At 39.8% G+C, this 20,963-nt stretch overlaps 1 protein-coding gene across 1 annotated transcript; it reads right to left on the reverse strand.

Annotated features, from left to right (window-relative positions):
* Positions 1 to 9,306: 9,306 nt before the first annotated feature.
* Positions 9,307 to 18,149, reverse strand: LOC138651984 (hyaluronan synthase 1-like). The gene is made up of 5 exons (XM_069742646.1): positions 18,107 to 18,149; positions 13,485 to 14,363; positions 12,497 to 12,722; positions 11,484 to 11,616; positions 9,307 to 10,753 (listed from the first exon to the last, which is right to left on the reverse strand). Exons 2-5 carry the CDS (start codon positions 14,310 to 14,312, stop codon positions 10,081 to 10,083), a joined length of 1,860 nt encoding a protein of 619 aa, XP_069598747.1. The 5' UTR covers positions 14,313 to 14,363; positions 18,107 to 18,149; the 3' UTR covers positions 9,307 to 10,080.
* Between the last annotated feature and the right edge of the window lie 2,814 nt (positions 18,150 to 20,963).

Here is a 20,963-nt window from a genome sequence, read left to right on the forward strand (position 1 = left end):
TGTTGTCCTCTCCCCGCTCACCTCCTTTCCTCTCCTCTCCCCCGTGCCGTGAAGACGGTTTCACCGATGCTTAATTAAAGGACTCATATCCGCTTCACAGGACTGGTGAGTGTTGCCACGTCTTTTCTTTCTTTTTGATGTTCATATTGAAATACCTTTGTGGTTCAGACGTGAGCACCTCACCATATATTTGGAGCTCAGGAACTCTGTCTGTGATTCCACGTGGATTTCTTGTTATCAGGCTGTGCTGCTCTTTTTCTTTTTCTTTTTTTGATCTTACTGTTGGGACACCCCACGTTTTAACGCTCCATGACTTAATCCTCAAATATCTGTTTTGACTGTGACGAGAGATCTCCGTAGATTAGGTAGCCAATATGTGATCGGTGGCGGTATTATCTGTGGTGTAATCTACGGTATTTGGCAATAGGTGGTGAACAAAGCTGCGGTGTTCCAATTGCTCTGATCTGGGTGCCACCAGAGCTGGTCATAGCTGATCGTTGGGGGTATGAGGCGTCACCAGACTAACCCTTTATATGGATGGTATATGGCTAGGATATGTTCTTAGATCCCAATTGATTTGTGTTCTGTCTGTAAAAATCATGTATATGATGTGTACATCAAACTCAGAAGTATGAGTGAATTCTCAATCGCAGTATTACCGCCCGTCAAAACTAAACAACTGCTCAGATTCCAACCATCTTAGGTTCCATAGATCCTCCAAAGCCCAATCTACCTGGAACTTTACTAATACATACTTGTGGAAGATTCTGGATTGCAGGGGCAAGATGTTTCCATATCCAGACCACGTCGCTTCCACACCATGCTTTTCCAAGTTCGTTATTGTGCATTGCAAGTTGGGGCTTGATCTGATGATGGAGCATCTTTATCATCATGCTAAGGAACCTTTTAGGAAGTCTTTGCTTTTTCAAAGCTTCTGAGAGGCTTCTGTGGCACCTGGGAGTCCTTTTACTGGTAGCCTGACAGCCATTTCAGAGATGTTAGCCTATAAGTCGTAACACTACGGGATGCATTGTCTCTCTTGGTTCAGTTGAGACCATCTTCAGATTCTACACAGTGGAGATGGTTCTCAACAGACAAATCGTCCACCAGTAAGCAGAGCTTCCCTCCTTCTCCTTATCTCCTTTACCAGTTGGAAGCTTTGCATCCAGCTCTTCCAAAGTCCTGCTTGGGTGTTCTGGTCTTCCTGTAACTCATCCCTGATCTACTGTAATTTTTTACAGATTTGTCATTATCTTGACTTATTGTATTGTAGAGATCGAAGGCCAAAGGAACATCATGTTTGGCACAGATGGACGCATACATATCATGAAATTGAGCTGGGCAAACGAAACATCAACACCTCCATCTATGGTGTGACAGGTTCTTTCTATCTCAGGGCACCTGATGTTCTTCTTAGGGAAGGATACGGGCAGCAATTGAGTGGTGACGCCTGGGGATTGTAGCATCTAGATTGGCACTCCTCTTTACAATGGCCTCGCGAAGGCAAGTCAATGCCACCACGAAACCTAAAGTTCCAAATGAGTTTTATGCTGATGTAAATCATTTCATCAAAAAATTACTAAGCAAGAATATTCAGAAGGTTTGTATGGGAAAATCTGCGAAAATCAATTCCTTTCCACTGTTGACTAAGAAGAACTGGAGAAAAGAAAGGCATAGCCACCATTGAAATCAGTTGAGGCAAATCTAGAGAATCATCATTCGCATTGACCCCAGGATAAGAGCAGTCTTCACTCTTCACCTAGTGTTCGAATTGATCTACATTATATGTCACTAAGCTAGTCAAAGTAACACTCTCCGAGCCTTCTGTCCGTCTTCATTGCCCTTGTCTTCTTCCTCTGTCCCTGCCAATGACTATGACTCTGTTCTCCTTAGGTTGATGTGAAGATTGTAATTGTGAAAGAATCATTAAGCATCTAGTCAATTACCCTATACACAGGGGACTACAAACATTATATCACTATATTATATCTGATTTTATATGGTTGAATGATTCATTATTAGGACCTAATATAAACAAAGCACTAGAAGAGCTCATGGACTCTGATCAGAACTTCACACCTCAATGGGGCAAAGTTCTTTTAGCAAAGCAAGGAGGACCTGTACGAAATTCTTCAGTTGGTTTAATATTATGACTGATTGTTGAAGAAGCAATGCTGAACGTTTACTGTAATTGAGCTTGTTCTTCTCAGGTTACGAACAGCCACAGGGAGTCCTGAAGGTATGAAAAAAAGTGTCAGGTTCTCCGTAAGGACTTCACATTTTTAACCTCAACTGAAATGATCTGCAGAAATTCCAAAAAAACAATTTCTAAACAGATCTGAAGAACAAGCTGCCACTCAGGAATGCGGCCTCACCCCAGACTTTTCCTTGAGCAGGTGCAAGTTGAACGTCTCATGAAACTAATCTTTTCGACTGACCTGTCCCTCACCACAATATAGTCTTCGCTGACCTTTTTTTTGGAAATATCGAGATGATTTCTGAGGCTCAATGGAAAAAAATCGACAGATTTTTGCATTTAATGTATACTTTAAAAAAAAACAACAATTCATCAGGTAAAGAATGGCTTCCTGGACTACTTTTCGAGACATCAGTATAAAATGTGCATACTCTCTATCCTGCTGCATATTTTCCAACTTCTTGACATAGTCTTGGGTGAGATTCCAGATTGTGTAGTGTAAATTTGTGGGAGGTCTTAGTCTGATAATAAAGAATCAAAACACAACACACAGAAAACGTTTAGGAAGGCTTCTGTGGACCCAACAGATTTACAGTTAAGGGCTCCCCTGGTGATGCCAAATCTCTTGGATGTTCGTCCGGGTGAACAGTATGGACAAGAGACAATAGTGCAACATAAAGGGTCTTGACAGATTACTTGTGGCTTACGGAGGAACAGGACAACTGAATATGTAGGTTGGCAGACAATCAAAGCAGGTAGTACTGATGAAGCAGAGCCAGTTGTGTAGATACATAAACAATAGTAGTAGTATGGGGAACTGGTATCGTCTGGCAATGAAGCAGTTAATGATAGAAATGCAGTCTTCCAACAGGGAATTGGTTGTACACAGTAGAAACCAAAATGTAAATACAGTCTATTATCTTCCAGAAGGACAATGGTTAATGGCAGCACTGTTACAGAGAAGTAGATGCGGTCTGGCATCTCCCAGTAGGGAAATGGTTAATAGGAGCAATTTTGCAAAGAAGTAAAAGTAATCTAGTATTTCCAAGCCAGGCAATGGGTTAATAACATCAATGTTACAGAGGAGTAAATGCCCTCGGTCATCTCCCAGTAGGGCATTGATTAGTAGCAGCAATGTTACAGAGAAGTAAATGCAGTGTGGTATGTATCAGCATGGCAATAGTAGTTAATAGCAACAATGTAGCAGAGAAGTAAATGCAGTTTGGTATCTTCCAACAGGGCATTGGTTAATAGCAGAAAAGTTAATGCAATCTGCGATCTTCCAGCAGGGCAGTGGGTAATCACAGAAATTCAATGAAGTATAGCCTAAATAGAGATTTGCTTGAATAGATTTGTTAACTTGCTTGCAGAGGCCTTGTTTGAACAGTTGCGAGAATTTAGTAACTTGCTGAGAGGTTGGTGTGGACAACAGCTAAGTAGACTTGGAAATATCTCTGAGGTAGAATGAAGTGGCAAAAAATGCCTGACATACTTAAGACAACTGTGACAATGGTACGTAAAATTTAAGCACCTTACTTCCATTGCCAGCCTTAAAAAGTCAAGGGCTATGAGATGTTAATGATATTTGCCAAATTACCTGAGAAACACAGTGTGAAATGGAAGAAAGGAAGGCAACCATAGAAGAAGGGAACCAGGCCAAGTGCTCGTGCCGGAATTTACCAATGTTACCGCATTCCAAGAGGTGTCGGACATTCCAGAAGAGCTGGCAAGTGTGACCATGAGGGCTTAATTTGGCTAATGTATGGCATTAGCCATATTCATAAGTCCTGGATTAATCATTTTATGGGTCTTTTGAAGTGGTACCAAAGAGAACCATAGTTTGTTTTTTTTACAGTAGTTTTTATACATAGGAAGACATGGACATGGAATGAGATTTTCATTGCATTGGCAGTTATGGACCTCCGTATTGCTGGTCATGGTCTTTAGATTCCTCTTTTTTGAGGAAGGAAGGAAAGAAAAAAAAAGAAAGAGAAAAAGAAAGAAAGATAGAAATAAAGAGTAAGTGGATTAAAAGAAAAAAAGAAAATGGGGATAGAAAAAGGAGTCGTGGAGAAAGAGTGAAAGAAGGAAATGACAGCTGTAGAAAAGTGAGAGCAGAGCGAGGGTTCCCATATCACCTCAGGTATCCCTCAGCTAATTATACCACTCAGTCTCAGAGTTTTATGCTGCCATTTCTTTTCTGGAGAAGAATCCTCCCTGATTTATACGGTAAATTGGTCCAATGTAAAGTAATTGCCCCACATTTTGGAATGATATGAAGTGACATAAAATCATTTAGTTCATGTCAAAATATTCAGTAATCTAATTAAAATCGTAATTCACTTTCCTCATCAAACATAATTATCCCGGAGCTTAAGTTGCTAAAGTTTTTTTTTTCTCTGCTGATTTTTGTTTGCTTTTGTGGAAACTATGGGAGTGATAATGACACAGCGAGGTTTACAGGGTGCAAATGACTGGCTATAAAGTCAGTATAAGGAGCTATTCCGGGAGACTCTGGCAGACATCTGCTGCAGATGGAGCATTACTGCTGGAGATAAGGAGGTTGGGTGACTATGACTGATGATAACGTCTAAGGGTCTGTTTCCACGATCAGGAAACGCTGCGTGTCTGACGCTGCATAGAGCCGCAGCGTCAGACACGCAGCGTCCAGATGTTACAGCATAGTGGAGGGGATTTAATGAAATCCCGTCTCCACTATGCGTGGTAACACGCACGCGGCGGCCCTGCGACTCCGGACATGCTGCGCGTCTTTTCAGATCGCAGCATGTCCGTATATCTTGCGGCGACGCTGCGTCGCCGCAAGATATAGCACAGGGCCCTATGGTGGGGAGCGATGATGCCGGATGTGTGCTGTGAACACATCCGGCATCATCGCGTCCCAGAAAGGGGGCGGGGCTACCGCAGAGCGGCTAAGCCGCTCCGGCGATACCGCCGGCCATCCTGACCGTGGAAACATACCCTTACATGGGAGACCAAAGCAGACTTGTGTCTTAGGGTTATTGAATATCATACTGAGAACCAGGTCACTGACAGCTGATACCAGAGAACCAGATCACTGACAGCTGATACCAGAGAACCAGATCACTGACAGCTGATACCAGAGAACCAGATCACTGACAGCTGATACCAGAGAACCAGATCACTGACAGCTGATACCAGAGAACCAGATCACTGACAGCTGATACCAGAGAACCAGATCACTGACAGCTGATACCAGAGAACCAGATCACTGACAGCTGATACCAGAGAACCAGATCACTGACAGCTGATACCAGAGAACCAGATCACTGACAGCTGACACCAGAAAACCAGATCACTGACAGCTGACACCAGAGAACCAGATCACTGACAGCTGACACCAGAGAACCAGATCACTGACAGCTGATACCAGAGAACCAGATCACTGACAGCTGATACCAGAGAACCAGATCACTGACAGCTGATACCAGAGAACCAGATCACTGACAGCTGATACCAGAGAACCAGATCACTGACAGCTGATACCAGAGAACCAGATCACTGACAGCTGACACCAGAAAACCAGATCACTGACAGCTGACACCAGAGAACCAGATCACTGACAGCTGATACCAGAGAACCAGATCACTGACAGCTGATACCAGAGAACCAGATCACTGACAGCTGACACCAGAGAACCAGATCACTGACAGCTGACACCAGAGAACCAGATCACTGACAGCTGATACCAGAGAACCAGATCACTGACAGCTGACACCAGAGAACCAGATCACTGACAGCTGATACCAGAGAACCAGGTCACTGACAGCTGATACCAGAGAACCAGATCACTGACAGCTGACACCAGAGAACCAGATCACTGACAGCTGATACCAGAGAACCAGGTCACTGACAGCTGATACCAGAGAACCAGATCACTGACAGCTGATACCAGAGAACCAGATCACTGACAGCTGACACCAGAGAACCAGATCACTGACAGCTGATACCAGAGAACCAGGTCACTGACAGCTGATACCAGAGAACCAGGTCACTGACAGCTGATACCAGAGAACCAGATCACTGACAGCTGATACCAGAGAACCAGATCACTGACAGCTGATACCAGAGAACCAGATCACTGACAGCTGATACCAGAGAACCAGGTCACTGACAGCTGATACCAGGCAGACAACCAGATCATTGATAGCTGACAAGTCACAGAACCAGATCACAGACAGCTGACATCTGGATGAAAACCAGATCACTGAAAGCTGACACCAGGCAGACAACCAGATCACTGACAGCTGATACCAGGCAGACAACCAGATCACTGACATCTGACATGTGGATTAGAACCAGATCACTGACAGCTGATACCAGACAGAGAGCAAGATCACTGCCAGCTGACACCAGAAAACCAGATGACTGACAGCTAACACCAGAAAACCAGATCACTGACAGCTGATACCAGGCAGAAAACCAGATCACTGACAGCTGACACCAGGCAGACAACCAGATCACTGACAGCTGATACCAGAGAACCAGATCACTGACAGCTGATACCAGGCAGACAACCAGATCACTGACAGCTGATATCAGGCAGAAAACCAGATCACTGACAGCTGATATGAGAGAACCAGATCACTGACAGCTGATACCAGGCAGACAACCAGATCACTGACAGCTGATACCAGGCAGACAACCAGATCACTGACAGCTGATACCAGGCAGACAACCAGATCACTGACAGCTGATATCAGGCAGAAAACCAGATCACTGATAGCTGATATCAGAGAACCAGATCACTGACAGCTGATACCAGGCAGACAACCAGATCACAGACAGCTGATACCAGGCAGACAACCAGATCACTGACAGCTGATACCAGAGAACCAGATCACTGACAGCTGATACCAGGCAGACAACCAGATCACTGACAGCTGATACCAGAGAACCAGATCACTGACAGCTGATACCAGGCAAAGAACTGATCACTGACAGCTGATACCAGGCAAAGAACTGATCACTGACAGCTGATACCAGGCAAAGAACTGATCACTGACAGCTGACACCTGGCTGAGAACCAGATCACTGACAGCTGACACCAGTCATAGAAGCAGATCACTCACAGCTAACACCAGGGTGAGAACCAGATCACTGACAGCTGACACTGGGATAAGAACCAGATCACTGACAGCTGACACCAGACAGAGAAGCAGATCACTGACAGCTGACACCAGTCATAGAAGCAGATCACTCACAGCTAACATCAGGGTGAGAACCAGATCACTGACAGCTGACACCAGTCATAGAAGCAGATCACTCACAGCTAACACCAGGGTGAGAACCAGATCACTGACAGCTGACACTGGGATAAGAACCAGATCACTGACAGCTGACACCAGACAGAGAACCAGATCACTGACAGCTGACACCAGTCATAGAACCAGATCACTGACAGCTGACACCAGACAGAGAACCAGATCACTGACAGCTGATACCAGTCAAAGAACTGATCACTGACAGCTGACACCTGGCTGAGAACCAGATTACTGACAGCTGACACCAGTCATAGAACCAGATCACTGACAGCTGATACCAGGGTGAGAACCAGATCACTGACAGCTGACACTGGGATAAGAACCAGATCACTGACAGCTGACACCTGGCACCTGGCTGAGAGTTTCAAAAGGATGACAAACAAAATAAATGAATAAAATAAAATAAAAATCCGATTGTTCTCAGATCACATAAAATATTGCAATATTTTGAGAGAAATACAATGTTTGAAGGAGCAGTAAAAGTTAAAAAAAGGTGCTAATAATAAAAAGCATCCCATCCTTTCCTCGGCTAATCTTATCCTTTTCTTTGATTTTACAGTTGTTTTTCATATTACAATTAAAGCAGAAATGTATATACGGTAAGTGTATTATTATCACACATCCATATTCTCTCCTCCATACTGTCCTGTGTGTGGCTGCATCATTATCTCTCCCCCTAGGCCTTAGGGCACGTTCACACTTTCAGTATTTGGTCGGTATTCTACATCGTATTTTACATCAGTCTTTCTAAGCATAATCAGAGGAAAAGTATAATAGAAACACATCACCACTTCGGCATTTTTCACCCACTCCTGGTTTTAGCTTATAAATACTGATATAAAATACTGACCAAATACTGATCATGTGAGCGTGGCCTCATCTGCAGTAAGAAGATGGCGGAAGAGTAATTTTCACCTTATTTTCATAAATCATTAGAATTCTAAAACTAAGAAACTATGTAATATATTTTGTCGGCTTCTTTCTCCTCCTGGACAGATCATTCGTTCTCAAAATTGTCAGTTAACACTAGAAGTCCCAGAAATTTCGAGCTCCAAAGGTTCCAAAGGTAGAAATGGAAAATGACCCCTCTCTGGGACTTCTAGTGTTAATGGGTAAAACCTGTCTTCCGTGAATACAAATCTTACATTACAGACAGTTGGTGCTCGTGAAATTCTATAGAGAACTTGCAGGAGAAGGTCTTCATCTGCCTCTAACTCCTCGTCCTTCGTGGAGTTTTCAAAGCGCCAACCGTAATGGGAACATCTGTCTTCACTAAATACAGTTTTTACCCATGAATTGAGAGTGACAGATCAGGCCGGGAGGAGGTAGGAGCAGATGTATTAAAAAGTTGCCTATTTTCTTGTTAATAGCCTTACCGGTCCAGTTAGCGTTGGACATCATCACTAGCCTTCCGGCAGAGATCGTCGGTGCGTCAGATTGGGAACAGGAAACTGGTGTTAGCCGCAGCTTCTATTCTTTTTTTTATCAGAATGGTTGCCTAACTCTAAGGAAAGAGTCACATGGCCGTATAACTCAGACGAGGAACGAAACACAATGTTCGGACTGGCTGGCAGCTCTACCCACCCAAACATGGCGTCACGCTCGGGTCAGGAGAGCCACCGGCCAGTCCGAGCATTGCGTTGCATTCCTCGTCCTAGCTACAGTATATGGCCATGGTACTCTTCCATGAGCGTTGCACCCGGCGGTCCTCAAAGTAGTCACGCTGATAATCCTTTTCATAAAATTGTTCGAATTCTTAACAAATATAAACAGATATAATAAAAAAAAAAGCCAAAACTTCGTCGGTAATAAAAAATAAACATTTTATTCGTAATAAAAACACAACAATGAAATAAATAATTATATAAAACCTATATATATATATATATATATAACTGTCGTTATGTGCACACTTTTTCTCCAACGCATCTTTATACGTTTACACAGGGTAGCGCCTATATGGAAACCGGGGCCTGTGGACTAATGTGTCGGTAACGCGTAAGAAAATCATTTTTATCTCTTACGTTTTTGACTCCGTAAAATTGCTAATATTATTTATAATAGTCTTTATTATGTATATATATATTTTTGTCAGTGAGATAGCCATCATGCTGGTTGCAACTTCAAAATGTGTTACTGTAAACGCGTTCGGTAGTAGAAAGCCGAAAGAAGTTTTCCTTAGCCCCAAAAAGCAGCAATAGTCGTTCTTCCCTGAGCCGCCTTCTTCTAATTACATGGGTAACTTCCATTAGTTCAAGTCTTGACCTTTCGAACAAGTCATAAAAAGACAAATGACAATAAAATAGCACTGAACATTTTGGCCTCGAGCTGTGGGCAACCGTTGACATCATCAAGGATCCCATAACTACCATGCACACCAAGATAAGACAACAAGTAAGGTCTACTGATGAAAAATTGGAAGCCATTTTGAAAAATGTCATCCAAAATAGATGGAGTGGTGCAACCATTGAGGATGACGGAACCACCTCATTCTTAGTCAAGTCTTCAGGTTTCCTTACATCTTGGCTAATACTTCTGGCACTATGTACTTCATGATCACTTGGGTCAAGTCATCCTTGATCAATTATCAATGTCGTAATAATCGCGCCTCTTCCTGCAGCAACGTCTTATCCAAACCCAGTAGAGGGTAACCATTAGTAGCCAGTAGCCAGCGTAAGCTGAAGCTCCATAAATCAAGTAGTATTTCTCAGCATCTAGAAGCCTACAGTCCGTACAAAGTGACATCATGATGATGGTATAGATCAGTCCTGCAAGGAGAATTCCCCACCAAATAGACAGAGGAAGTAGAGGGATATAGTTGCCCACCATTTTCTTTCGACCAGATGTTCCCCAGCTGCTTTTGTTCATGGTAAGAATGGCAAAGTACTTGGTTGGAAGGAGGCCAGCCATATACAGCACGGCGTACAAAGACATGAATATCATGACCATGTTGCGTCGAAGGAAACACGCATACAAGGCTTTGATGGTGGCAATGAGTTGGATGGTGAGTAGAACCCACATGATGTCCCATAGGTGGCAGCTGAAGAAGAGTTTTATGACTGTCGCGGTAACAAAAAATGGAAAGATGCCAGCAATAATTGATTCATAGGTCATCCAAAGGTGATGCTTGTGCCACCACAGAGCATTGTACAGCCACTCCCGGAAGTAAGACTTGGTCCAACGAGTCTGTTGATTCAGCCAACGCAGGAATTGGGCAGGAGTCTCAGAATAGCATTTTGATCGTGCCGTGTACCTGTTAAAAAAAATATTTTTTTTTATTAGAAATATCCTGTATTTTTTTTTTAGTAATTTATCATTTTAATACTTCAAGTACCCAAATACCAATTTAAAGGAATCTGTCAGTAGGATCAACCTTCCTAATCCATCTATATGGGCATGTATGACATAGGAAGCTAAATAAAATGATATCTGGGATCCGATGTTTTCTGCCAGAGTAATCCACATTTTTCCCTAATATGTAAATTAGCTGTTAAGATCTTTGGGCTGAACATAGATCTCCCTGAAAATCTGCCTCCAGAGCTTGTTGGAAATTAAATAGGGCGTTACCAGTGTGAGACTTGTAATGACTGACAGTCTGATCTCTTGATATACATGTCTCGCACTGATAACATGCCCTTTCAATTAAAATAATCTCTTGATGGAGATCCATGTCCAGCTCACAGAGCTTAACAGCTCATTTACATATTTAGAAAAATGTGGATTTCTCCAGAATAAGACATCAGATAGAAGATATCAAGGTGTCATTTTATTAAACTTTCCATGACCTGCATGCTCATATAGATTTCTTAGGAGGGTTGATCCCACTGAGATTCCCTCTAAGGCCACGTTTTTCAATTCTTTATACCCTTTTCATTTTGAGAATATCCCCCGCTCTAAAAGAACATTTGAGTGGTCTTCCATATATTTATTTGTCATTACTTTCCATTTTTTTTTTCAGTAGGGCAAACTTTTTTGGTACTCACTTAGTTGCGTAGCCGATACTGAGCATTCTGTTGGTCAGATGCCTATCATCTCCAAAAGTGCAATGGGTTCCCAAAAACTTCTGGTTATACCAAGACTCAAGGAAAGTCTGAAGAAGATCATTTCGATAAAGACCTGAAAATCAATTGAAATTTATCATTTATTCATACTAAAATATTGAGATTTCAACCGAAAAACGTGACGTAGTTTTTTCCTGAATCGTAAATTATGACTTGTCTTAGGCTGAGCAGTACGCTGAAAACACCCAAAAGTATCACTACCAAAAATCTAAGTATTTCGAGTAATTTTCAACTTTTATATATTTAGTCACCACACCCTTGTTTGCTAACATTATGGTGCCAAGTTCTCAGCACCCAATAAAATAAGGAATGCAGAAAGTAGGCAAAATCCCTGCTACCAAATTTTAAGTCACTGGTCATCAAAGAAGAAATTTGTCAAAAATTAGGCTATAAAGAGTAAATAGTATAAAAACCCCACAAAAAAAATTAGATTTTCTGCATAAATCTGTTGCTACTCCACACCTCTCAAGTTGTCGCCACCAATTTTATGTTTACCTTCCTACTGTTTATCCAAATGATTGCTGCAGCCAATCACTGACATCACTGCTGAAACCATTGATTGGCTGCAGCCATCGTATGACATGACATTTCAGAGAAAATGAGATAATTTCTCTGTAGGGGATCTAGCTGGTAGGAATAATTACCGTAATATAATTAGTTATTGGATTCATTGTAGTTGTGATATGACAGCTGCAGCCTCTAAATAAAGGCCGGAGGTAGCAAGAAAGGGTGGAAAATAACACATTTTTCGATTTTTAACCTAGTGGTGATAGGTTGAAGAACCCTATTCGCAGAAAAAAAAAAGTCAAAACATCAAGTGTCAACATTATACATGGCTCGAAGGAACTTAGAACAATTAAAACATTTCTGAGTTTATCGATATCTTTATTTTCCTTTTTACAGATCCTACTAAACCACAGATGGTGAAGACCTACCTAGAGGACCACTGATGCAGGAGACACAGTTGAAATAGGATTGGCAAGCCCTCTCTACATTGAAGGCGATCCAGTACCGCAGGCTGCTCATGAAACTTATATAGGAATCGGAAAGGTTCAGGATGCGGACGTCTCCACCAACTGCTCCATATCGATCATTCGACTCCAAGACCTTCACCAGTTCCAAGGTGGCCAGAGGGTCAAGTTTTGTATCTGAGTCACACACCTGAATAATAAATTCTCATTAGCAAATCTTAGTGTCCAGTTACAAGTTAAGAATTATCATATACTCATCAATCTACATCACACAAGTATCATATTTGACCAGGACTCGGTGAGGGTTAGCAAACCTTGTATCCAAAAATAAGCCGCAACCTGATATTGTGCTCTATGATTGAATGTTTTTCCCAATAATCTAATTACATGAGTGTCAAAGGTCGGGGTAAATGTGGGCACTAGCACCACTCTCAGGAATTACGTAGACTTCCAAGTGGTTTCTGGTCATTGGCAGAAACAATCATTATGATGGTAGGTCACTTAAAACATTTTCAACAGAACAGTGACTGCTTACTTGAAGTTCCTGGGCCCCAAACCACTCATCTGTCATCCCAATATTAGCGTCTTGCTTTGTAGGGTCTTCTAGCCACCCTTTCACTGGGAGAAACTGCTACCAACTACCCTCTAACTCTCCAAATTGGAATTACATAGACCTCCAAGTGGTTTTTGGTCATTGGCAGAAACGAGAATTGTAATGGATGCTGAGTTCAAAATTTTTCACCAAAATAGTGTGTGATTTCTTGAAGCTCTGGTGCCTCAAACCACTCTAGTGTCCCTCACAATGTTAGTGTATTACTTTGAGGGGTCTTCAGTGAGAGTAATTGCTATCAACCACTCTACAGCTTCATCATGAAAGCAATTTCTACCATGCCTGCTCTCTAGCTTCATTCCTGGTTAGTTGGCAATCTAAAGCATAAGATGTTTGACTTACCTGGACATAGTCAACGCTATCTCCTAGAGCTTTGAAGGCGGTGTACATGACTTCTCTCTTTCCACCCCATTTTTGCATGATGCACACACATCGCTTTGTCCTAATAAGATTCTGAATATCGTGTCTGGTGGGATCTTCTATTTCGATTTCTGTGTACATCGGCAATGGCTCTTCTGGCATATCGTCACTCAAATTATTCATTCCAATGGTGTATGGCCCTGGATTCATTATGGTTTTATCATACAAATTGTCTTCACGAACTTCAGCATAGATATCATTCTGATACAATTCTTCTGGGGGCATCATGTCCGTGTGACCGTAGAATTTTTCTGCAGTGTCTTTGTCCCAGTGGTGGTAATTGTTTTTCCATTCATAAGTCCCTACATCTTCCTTGGAAAAAACTTCTTTGAACATGTCCATCATGTATCGGTCTTCTGGACTGTTGCCATCAATTATCATGATGATCTGAAGTTTGTCTGGGGGGTACTCAGTTTTTTTGACAGACTCGAGGCACTCGCGTAAATAAACAGGATCTTCCTGGTAGGCAGATATTGTCAAGGCCACCGATTTGGTATATGAGCAGGGTCGACCACTTTTTCTCATCTTCCTGTGCTCCAAATAGGCAAAAAAACTTTGAATAATGAGATGGGCCGATAGAAAGGCACCATAGATGCCAAAGGCCATAATTTTAAACTCATCTGTGGCTAAGGGTATGCTGTCAACAAATGCCCATAACACCCCAGCAAGAACTAGAAACGCAAAGGTGAAAGTCACTATCCTTCGAACTACACCCACCCAAGGGCGGTCATCCTTTTCTATATCGGCCATTTTTTTCTTTTTTAAGGACTCTCAACTGGGAGAGATTTATGAGAGATGTCTCTGAAAATGAAAATGAAAAAAACAAGCGTTATTCAAAAATTTCGACTTCAAGAAATAAAAGCTGACAATTAACGTGAAATCGAGCTAAGTTCGTAAAGTCTGTGTGACCTAAGTTTGGATGCCATCTTAACAAAATTGACTCTAGTGGACAATCAGAGGTTTCGTTAACCTCTTTTCAGTTGGAAAGATATTTGGCATTTGATAACTTAGGGGAAAACATAAAGTCTTTTCAGTCTGTAAAGGTGCTAAAATCTGACTTTTCATATGTTGATGCTCAACTGTACGTCCCCCTGAGCGTAAAAATGTTGTTCAACCAGTATGTTGACTTTCATCAACCAGTTCCTTCAAGCCCAGAGGATTCAGAGGTCAGCAACTACATTTTTGCTAAGCTTCTGGGTCGTTTAGTAAAAAAAATGATTAGATCTGTTTCTTGGCAATATTATAGCACCAATAATAAAAATGAAGTAGACGTTGCCCTAGTTGAATCCTCGGATTATGGCAAAAGGGGCAATTGCTGAAGGTTCTCCACCATCTAGCAAACTTTCTACTGTTCTGTCCACACCAAAGTGACCAAGTTCGAGAACATTGAGACCAAGGGGACTCAAAAGGTCAGGATAGACCTTATCGTGGAGCTGGTGCTTGTACGTTGCCATTGTTGGTAGTCATCGCTACTCCACCACTTGGCTGGTGACACTAGTAAGTTGCTGCCGATTCGAGTTCTGCATGGTACTGTTTTTATAAAGCATAGGTTTGCACTTTTACTTGGTCACTGTATGACAGCATTATCTTGGCATTATATGCAACTGGTATTATTAAAAACTGTACGGTACTATTACTTAAGCTCTATATGGAACTCATTTACTTTGCACTATTTGGAACTTTTATTTTACACCATGTATGGAACCATTATTATTAAATACTCCAATGGTCGCCAACCATCCAGAAATTTCTGGAAAAGTAGGCTACTATTTTTTGTGACCGTAAAATACAATTGGAAGTCTCTCTCTATATTTGTATAAGCTGGAGACGCCGGCACAGGCAATTGAATTATCATTCTACAGGTCACAGTAATTAGCGCTTTTCAGGATATTCTGCACTGTAAACATGTCACTTATATTAGTTAGAATCCATTAAGTTGCTTTTCTTTTTTTTCATCTTGTGGTATTCATTGAATGTTTTACACCAAATGATGCACACGGTCGGTTCATGAATTTTTTTGCAAAATCAGAAGCGCTCTCTACTTTCATCTTTAACCTTTCTGGCAAGATTTGAGGCACAAAAAGTGTCACTTTCCAATAAAATGATGCAAAATTTATGTAAACATTCCAGACGTCCATAAAATCACTCACGGGGGGCGGGAAAGACAGGGGAATATTTAGAGAACAATTTTGCTACCTGTATAGAATGTTGCAATTATTGAATCAGCCGAAAAAAATCTGGAAACCCCAAACTCGCCCACAATAACAAATGCATGTAAAATAAACTTTAGAAATATCACAAATTAAAAGAAGACTGTGGTGCAAATGAAAAACAGGTGAAAAACACCCACAAGTAGGAATAAATAGATGCAAATAATAAATTGTGCCCTATGTATCCAAAAAATATTGACTGTGTAATTTTTCAATAAATTAAACTTTATCTATTATCTATCTATCTATCTATCTATCTATTTATTATCTATCTATCTATCTATCTATTATCTATATATTATCTATCTATCTATTATCTATCTATTTATTATCTATCTATCTATCTATCTATGTATTATCTATTATCTATCTATCTATCTATATATTATCTATCTATTTATTATCTATCTATCTATCTATGTATTATCTATTATCTATCTATCTATCTATCTATCTATCTATCTGTTATCTATCTATCTATCTATCTATCTATTATCTATCTATCTATCTATTATCTATCTATCTATCTATCTATTATCTATCTATCTATCTATCTATCTATTATCTATCTATTATCTATCTATCTATCTATCTATTATCTGTCTATCTATCTATCTATCTATCTATTTATCTATCTATCCATCTATCTATCTATCTATCTATCTATCTATCTATCTATCTATCTATCTATTATCTATCTATCTATCTATCTATCTATCTATCTATCTATCATCTATCTATCTATTATCTATTATCTATCTATCTATTATCTATTATCTATCTATCTATTATCTATCTATCTATCTATCTATCTATTATCTATCTATCTATCTATCTATCTATTATCTATTATCTATCTATCTATTATCTATCTATCTATCTATCTATCTATCTATCTATCTATCTATCTATCTATCTATTATCTATCTATCTATCTATCAATCTATTATCTATCTATCTATATATCTATTATCTATATATCTATCTATCTATTATCTATTATCTAACTATCTATCTATCTATTATCTATCTATTATCTATTATCTATCTATTATCTATCTATCTATTATCTATCTATTATCTATCTATCTATCTATCTATTATCTATCTATCTATCTATTATCTATCTATCTATCTATCTATTATCTATCTATCTATCTATTATCTATCTATCTATCTATCAATCTATTATCTATCTATCTATATATCTATTATCTATCTATCTATTATCTATCTATCTATTATCTATCTATCTATTATCTATCTATTATCTATTATCTATCTATTATCTATCTATCTATCTATTATCTATCTATTATCTATCTATCTATCTATTATCTATCTATCTATATATCTATTATCTATCTATCTATCTATCTATCTATCTATCTATTATCTATCTATTATCTATCTATCTATATATCTATTATCTATCTATCTATATATCTATTATCTATCTATCTATCTATCTATCTATCTATTATCTATCTATCTATCTATCTATCTATCTATCTATCTATTATCTATATTATCTCTCTATCTATTATCTATCTATCTATCTATCTATTATCTATCTATCTATCTATTATCTATCTATCTATATATCTATTATCTATCTATCTATCTATCTATCTATCTATCTATCTATCTATCTATCTATCTATCTATCTATCTATCTATTATCTATTATCTATCTATCTATCTATTTAATTATCTATCTATTATCTATCTCTATCTATCATCTATTATCTATCTATCTATTATCTATTATCTATTATCTATCTATCTATCTATCTATTATCTATCTATCTATTATCTATCTCTATCTATCTATCTATCATCTATTATCTATCTATTATCTATCTATCTATCTATCTATCTATCTATCTATCTATCTATTATCTATCTATCATCTATTATCTATCTATCTATCTATCTATCATCTATTATCTATCTATCTATCTATCTATCTATCTATCTATCTATCTATCTATCTATCTATTATCTATCTATTATCTATCTATCTATCTATCTATTATCTATCTATTATCTATCTATCTATTATCTATCTCTATCTATCTATCTATCATCTATTATCTATCTATCTATCTATCTATCTATCTATCTATCTATCTATCTATCTATCTATCATCTATCTATCTATCTATCTATCTATCTATCTATCTATCTATCTATCTATCTATCATCTATCTATCTATTATCTATCTATCTATCTATCCATCATCTATCTATCTATCTATCTATCTATCTCTTTCTTTTCCCGGTTACAGTGGGGTTATGCACGGTGTATATGAATCCTGGACGTTCTCTTACCAGCTCACCCCGCGTTGCTCCTCTTTGGCACGCTGTCGCTCTCTCTCTCGCCCTCGGAGGGTGTTCCTTCTTTAATATAGGGGACACACCTTAGAGCTGCCATGCCTACGTCAGGGCTGACAGACGTCTTTAATGTTCTTTCTGTGCAGGATTATTTGACGCGACCTCACATACCATTCTGCAGTGGGCGCGCAGTCACCGATGGGGGGGGGAATTTGTCCTACAGGCCCCCCGGCATTGCTGTCCCTGAGGACACTACACGTTATGTCATTTTTTCATTGCTGGGTTCTGTCATCTACAACGTTTAACTTTTCCATCAAAGCAGATATATACGGATTCTTTTTGTTGCCGAGCAAGTTGTAATATTTTTAGACCGTTTTGGGTTCATATAATCCATGAAAAAATAAGACAGTAAAAACTCCTAAAAAAAAATCATTTTTTGTGTTCCAATGATGCAGCTTCTGGGGGCACATTTTTGGTAGCTAGAATTGTAGTTTTCATTGTTATCATTTTAGTGTATAGGTAAATTATTGATTAGATTTTATTCCACTTATTCCTTTTTTATCTTACCATGGGTTATAAATAATTCATTAATTTCAGAGTACGGATTGTTATATATATATATATATATTTTTTAATTTGTAGGGTTATCCTCCCCCAAAAAAAATATATATACTTTTTTCTGTTAATAGATATTTTTTTTATTTTTATTTTTGCACAATTTACCTTTAATTAAACTTCAAGGGGTTTTCCAATTTGTCATTTCTACATAGATATGCATGTTCAGGTGAGTTTTGGAGTGGAATACCCCCGAAAAAAAGACATTGTGTGCACAGACACCTAAATGGCTTTGTCACATGGAGATTTTAGATTGGCTATGTTTCCATTGCCAAAAAGTCTCCATACACGCAAACGAGAACATTTAATCCTGATAGAGTTTTTGGCGGAGTTGATTGGAGCAGATTCGCTCTAAATCATGCCTCAAAAATTGCACAAAATTGCTCGAAAAACTCTTGCCTTTCATCTTTTTTGTCAAACCGCTTTACTGTTGAGATGTTCACTCTTGTGAGTGTTTTTCTTCTGCTTTAATTTTTAAAAGACACGTGATGGTTAAAAAAAAAAATGTTCATGTCACTTTTATGTATCGTTTCCAAAATAGGACCTCTCTAAATCAGATGGCTACAAAAAAAAAGTTTCGGCAAAATAATCCTTCAAGACGGCTTCAAGAAACAGGAAAACTCCTCCAAAGACTCACCAAGGAATTGGAGCTTTTTCTAGAGTGGTTACCACTAGAAAACGCATTGTTTTTGACCACCTCGAAAAACGTATCCGCGGAACTGTCAGACAAAAACAGCCCCCTGCAGAGCAGAACTGGGCACTTGAAGAGAAAGCACTATGCAAATCGGTCACCCGCTAGCTTTGGCTCAACTTTTGAAGTGCAACTTTGATTCGAACCTGTGAAGATCTGAGGTTGTGGGTTGTATTAATCACATAGGCAGGTTAATTATGCAATTATTTTTATTTCTTCCATCCATGGTCTTACAGCAACTTCAGGTAGATGGCCACAATGAAATGCCTCCAGTCTACAGGATCCCAACTTCCTACAATCTCCCAACTTTTGTTTGGCCCACAACGTTTGTATCTCCCGCTGGTATAGTCTGCAATCACAACCTATGTTCCTCCAGATGACAGATACTACGACCCTAGCGAGTGTATCCAGCCCCAGCCAACAACAACTCCCCATCAGTGTCTTACGTACCCCAAGTCACTCACCACCTGGAATTGTGTCCTCGGGAAACACGCCACCAAAGCTAACTGTACATTGATGGAGATGTTTTTCTGAGGTTGAGCCCCTCACCTTGGACAGCGTGTGAGACCCCATGTGGTAATGGCTCTGTTACGTGTTACGGAACCACTCAGCACCCAGAATATGTTGTGCAGTTATATGTATGTATAATACGTTCCATGTGAGATGCATGTCCCTAATGCATCAGCCCACAGGCTGCGCCCCTGGGAAGAGGGGACACGATATTCCCCTTTTGTCCACCCCCCACCTTTGTAATTCCCACAGTAAATATCAGCAGGCTCCGGCCACCTGCGGCTATTGTAATGTATGTCTGGCCTGCCGCTTTTCTATTGGCCTGCCCTCTGTATCTGTGTGATATATCCTGTGTCCTGTGAGTAAAGGGTTGTCAGACTGGAAATACGTGGGGAAGCAGTCATCTTTTATATGCGCCCATGTAACCAAGCAATTCCGGCCAGCGTCCTTCATTCAGACTCCAGCCAAAGGAGAGTGGACCTCCTGAGACACGGGGTGGTACTAAAAGAGGTACCCCAGCTTGGTAGACCCCATTACAGGCTCTACTAGGTTTACTATCACCATCCACATAATGGGACTAGTTGCTGGGGGAACAATCTCCGCAACCTCCGATCCTCTCAAGATCTCCTTCTCTACTCCCCTCTCATCTCTTCTTCCCACAACCGCATCCAACACTTCTCCCGTGCTTGCCCCATACTCTGGAACTCTCTACCCCAACACATCATGGATGGGGGGAGGTGGGGGAATTTAAATGTATAGTATAGTAGTGAGGTGTGCAGTTGTCAAATTATAATAGCAAGCAGGTGGGCAAAAACAGACGCATAAGGCTATACGCCTACATTACAAAAAAATGTTTTCTTCTGTATTTTTTCCAAAATTCAACTACCTTACTAAAAATGATATGATAGCAAATTCTAGGTAGGTGCACTTCACAAGAGCCAGCACCTGCAGCAGGGCTCTGTATTAGTGGGGCATGTGCAGATATAACATTTTAGTAGTAAAACAAAAGTGTCAAAAAAAAAATTTTTGCGCCATGCA

The sequence above is a fragment of the Ranitomeya imitator genome, chromosome 10 (genome assembly GCF_032444005.1).
Source record: "Ranitomeya imitator isolate aRanImi1 chromosome 10, aRanImi1.pri, whole genome shotgun sequence".
Classification (NCBI taxonomy): Eukaryota; Metazoa; Chordata; class Amphibia; order Anura; family Dendrobatidae; genus Ranitomeya; species Ranitomeya imitator.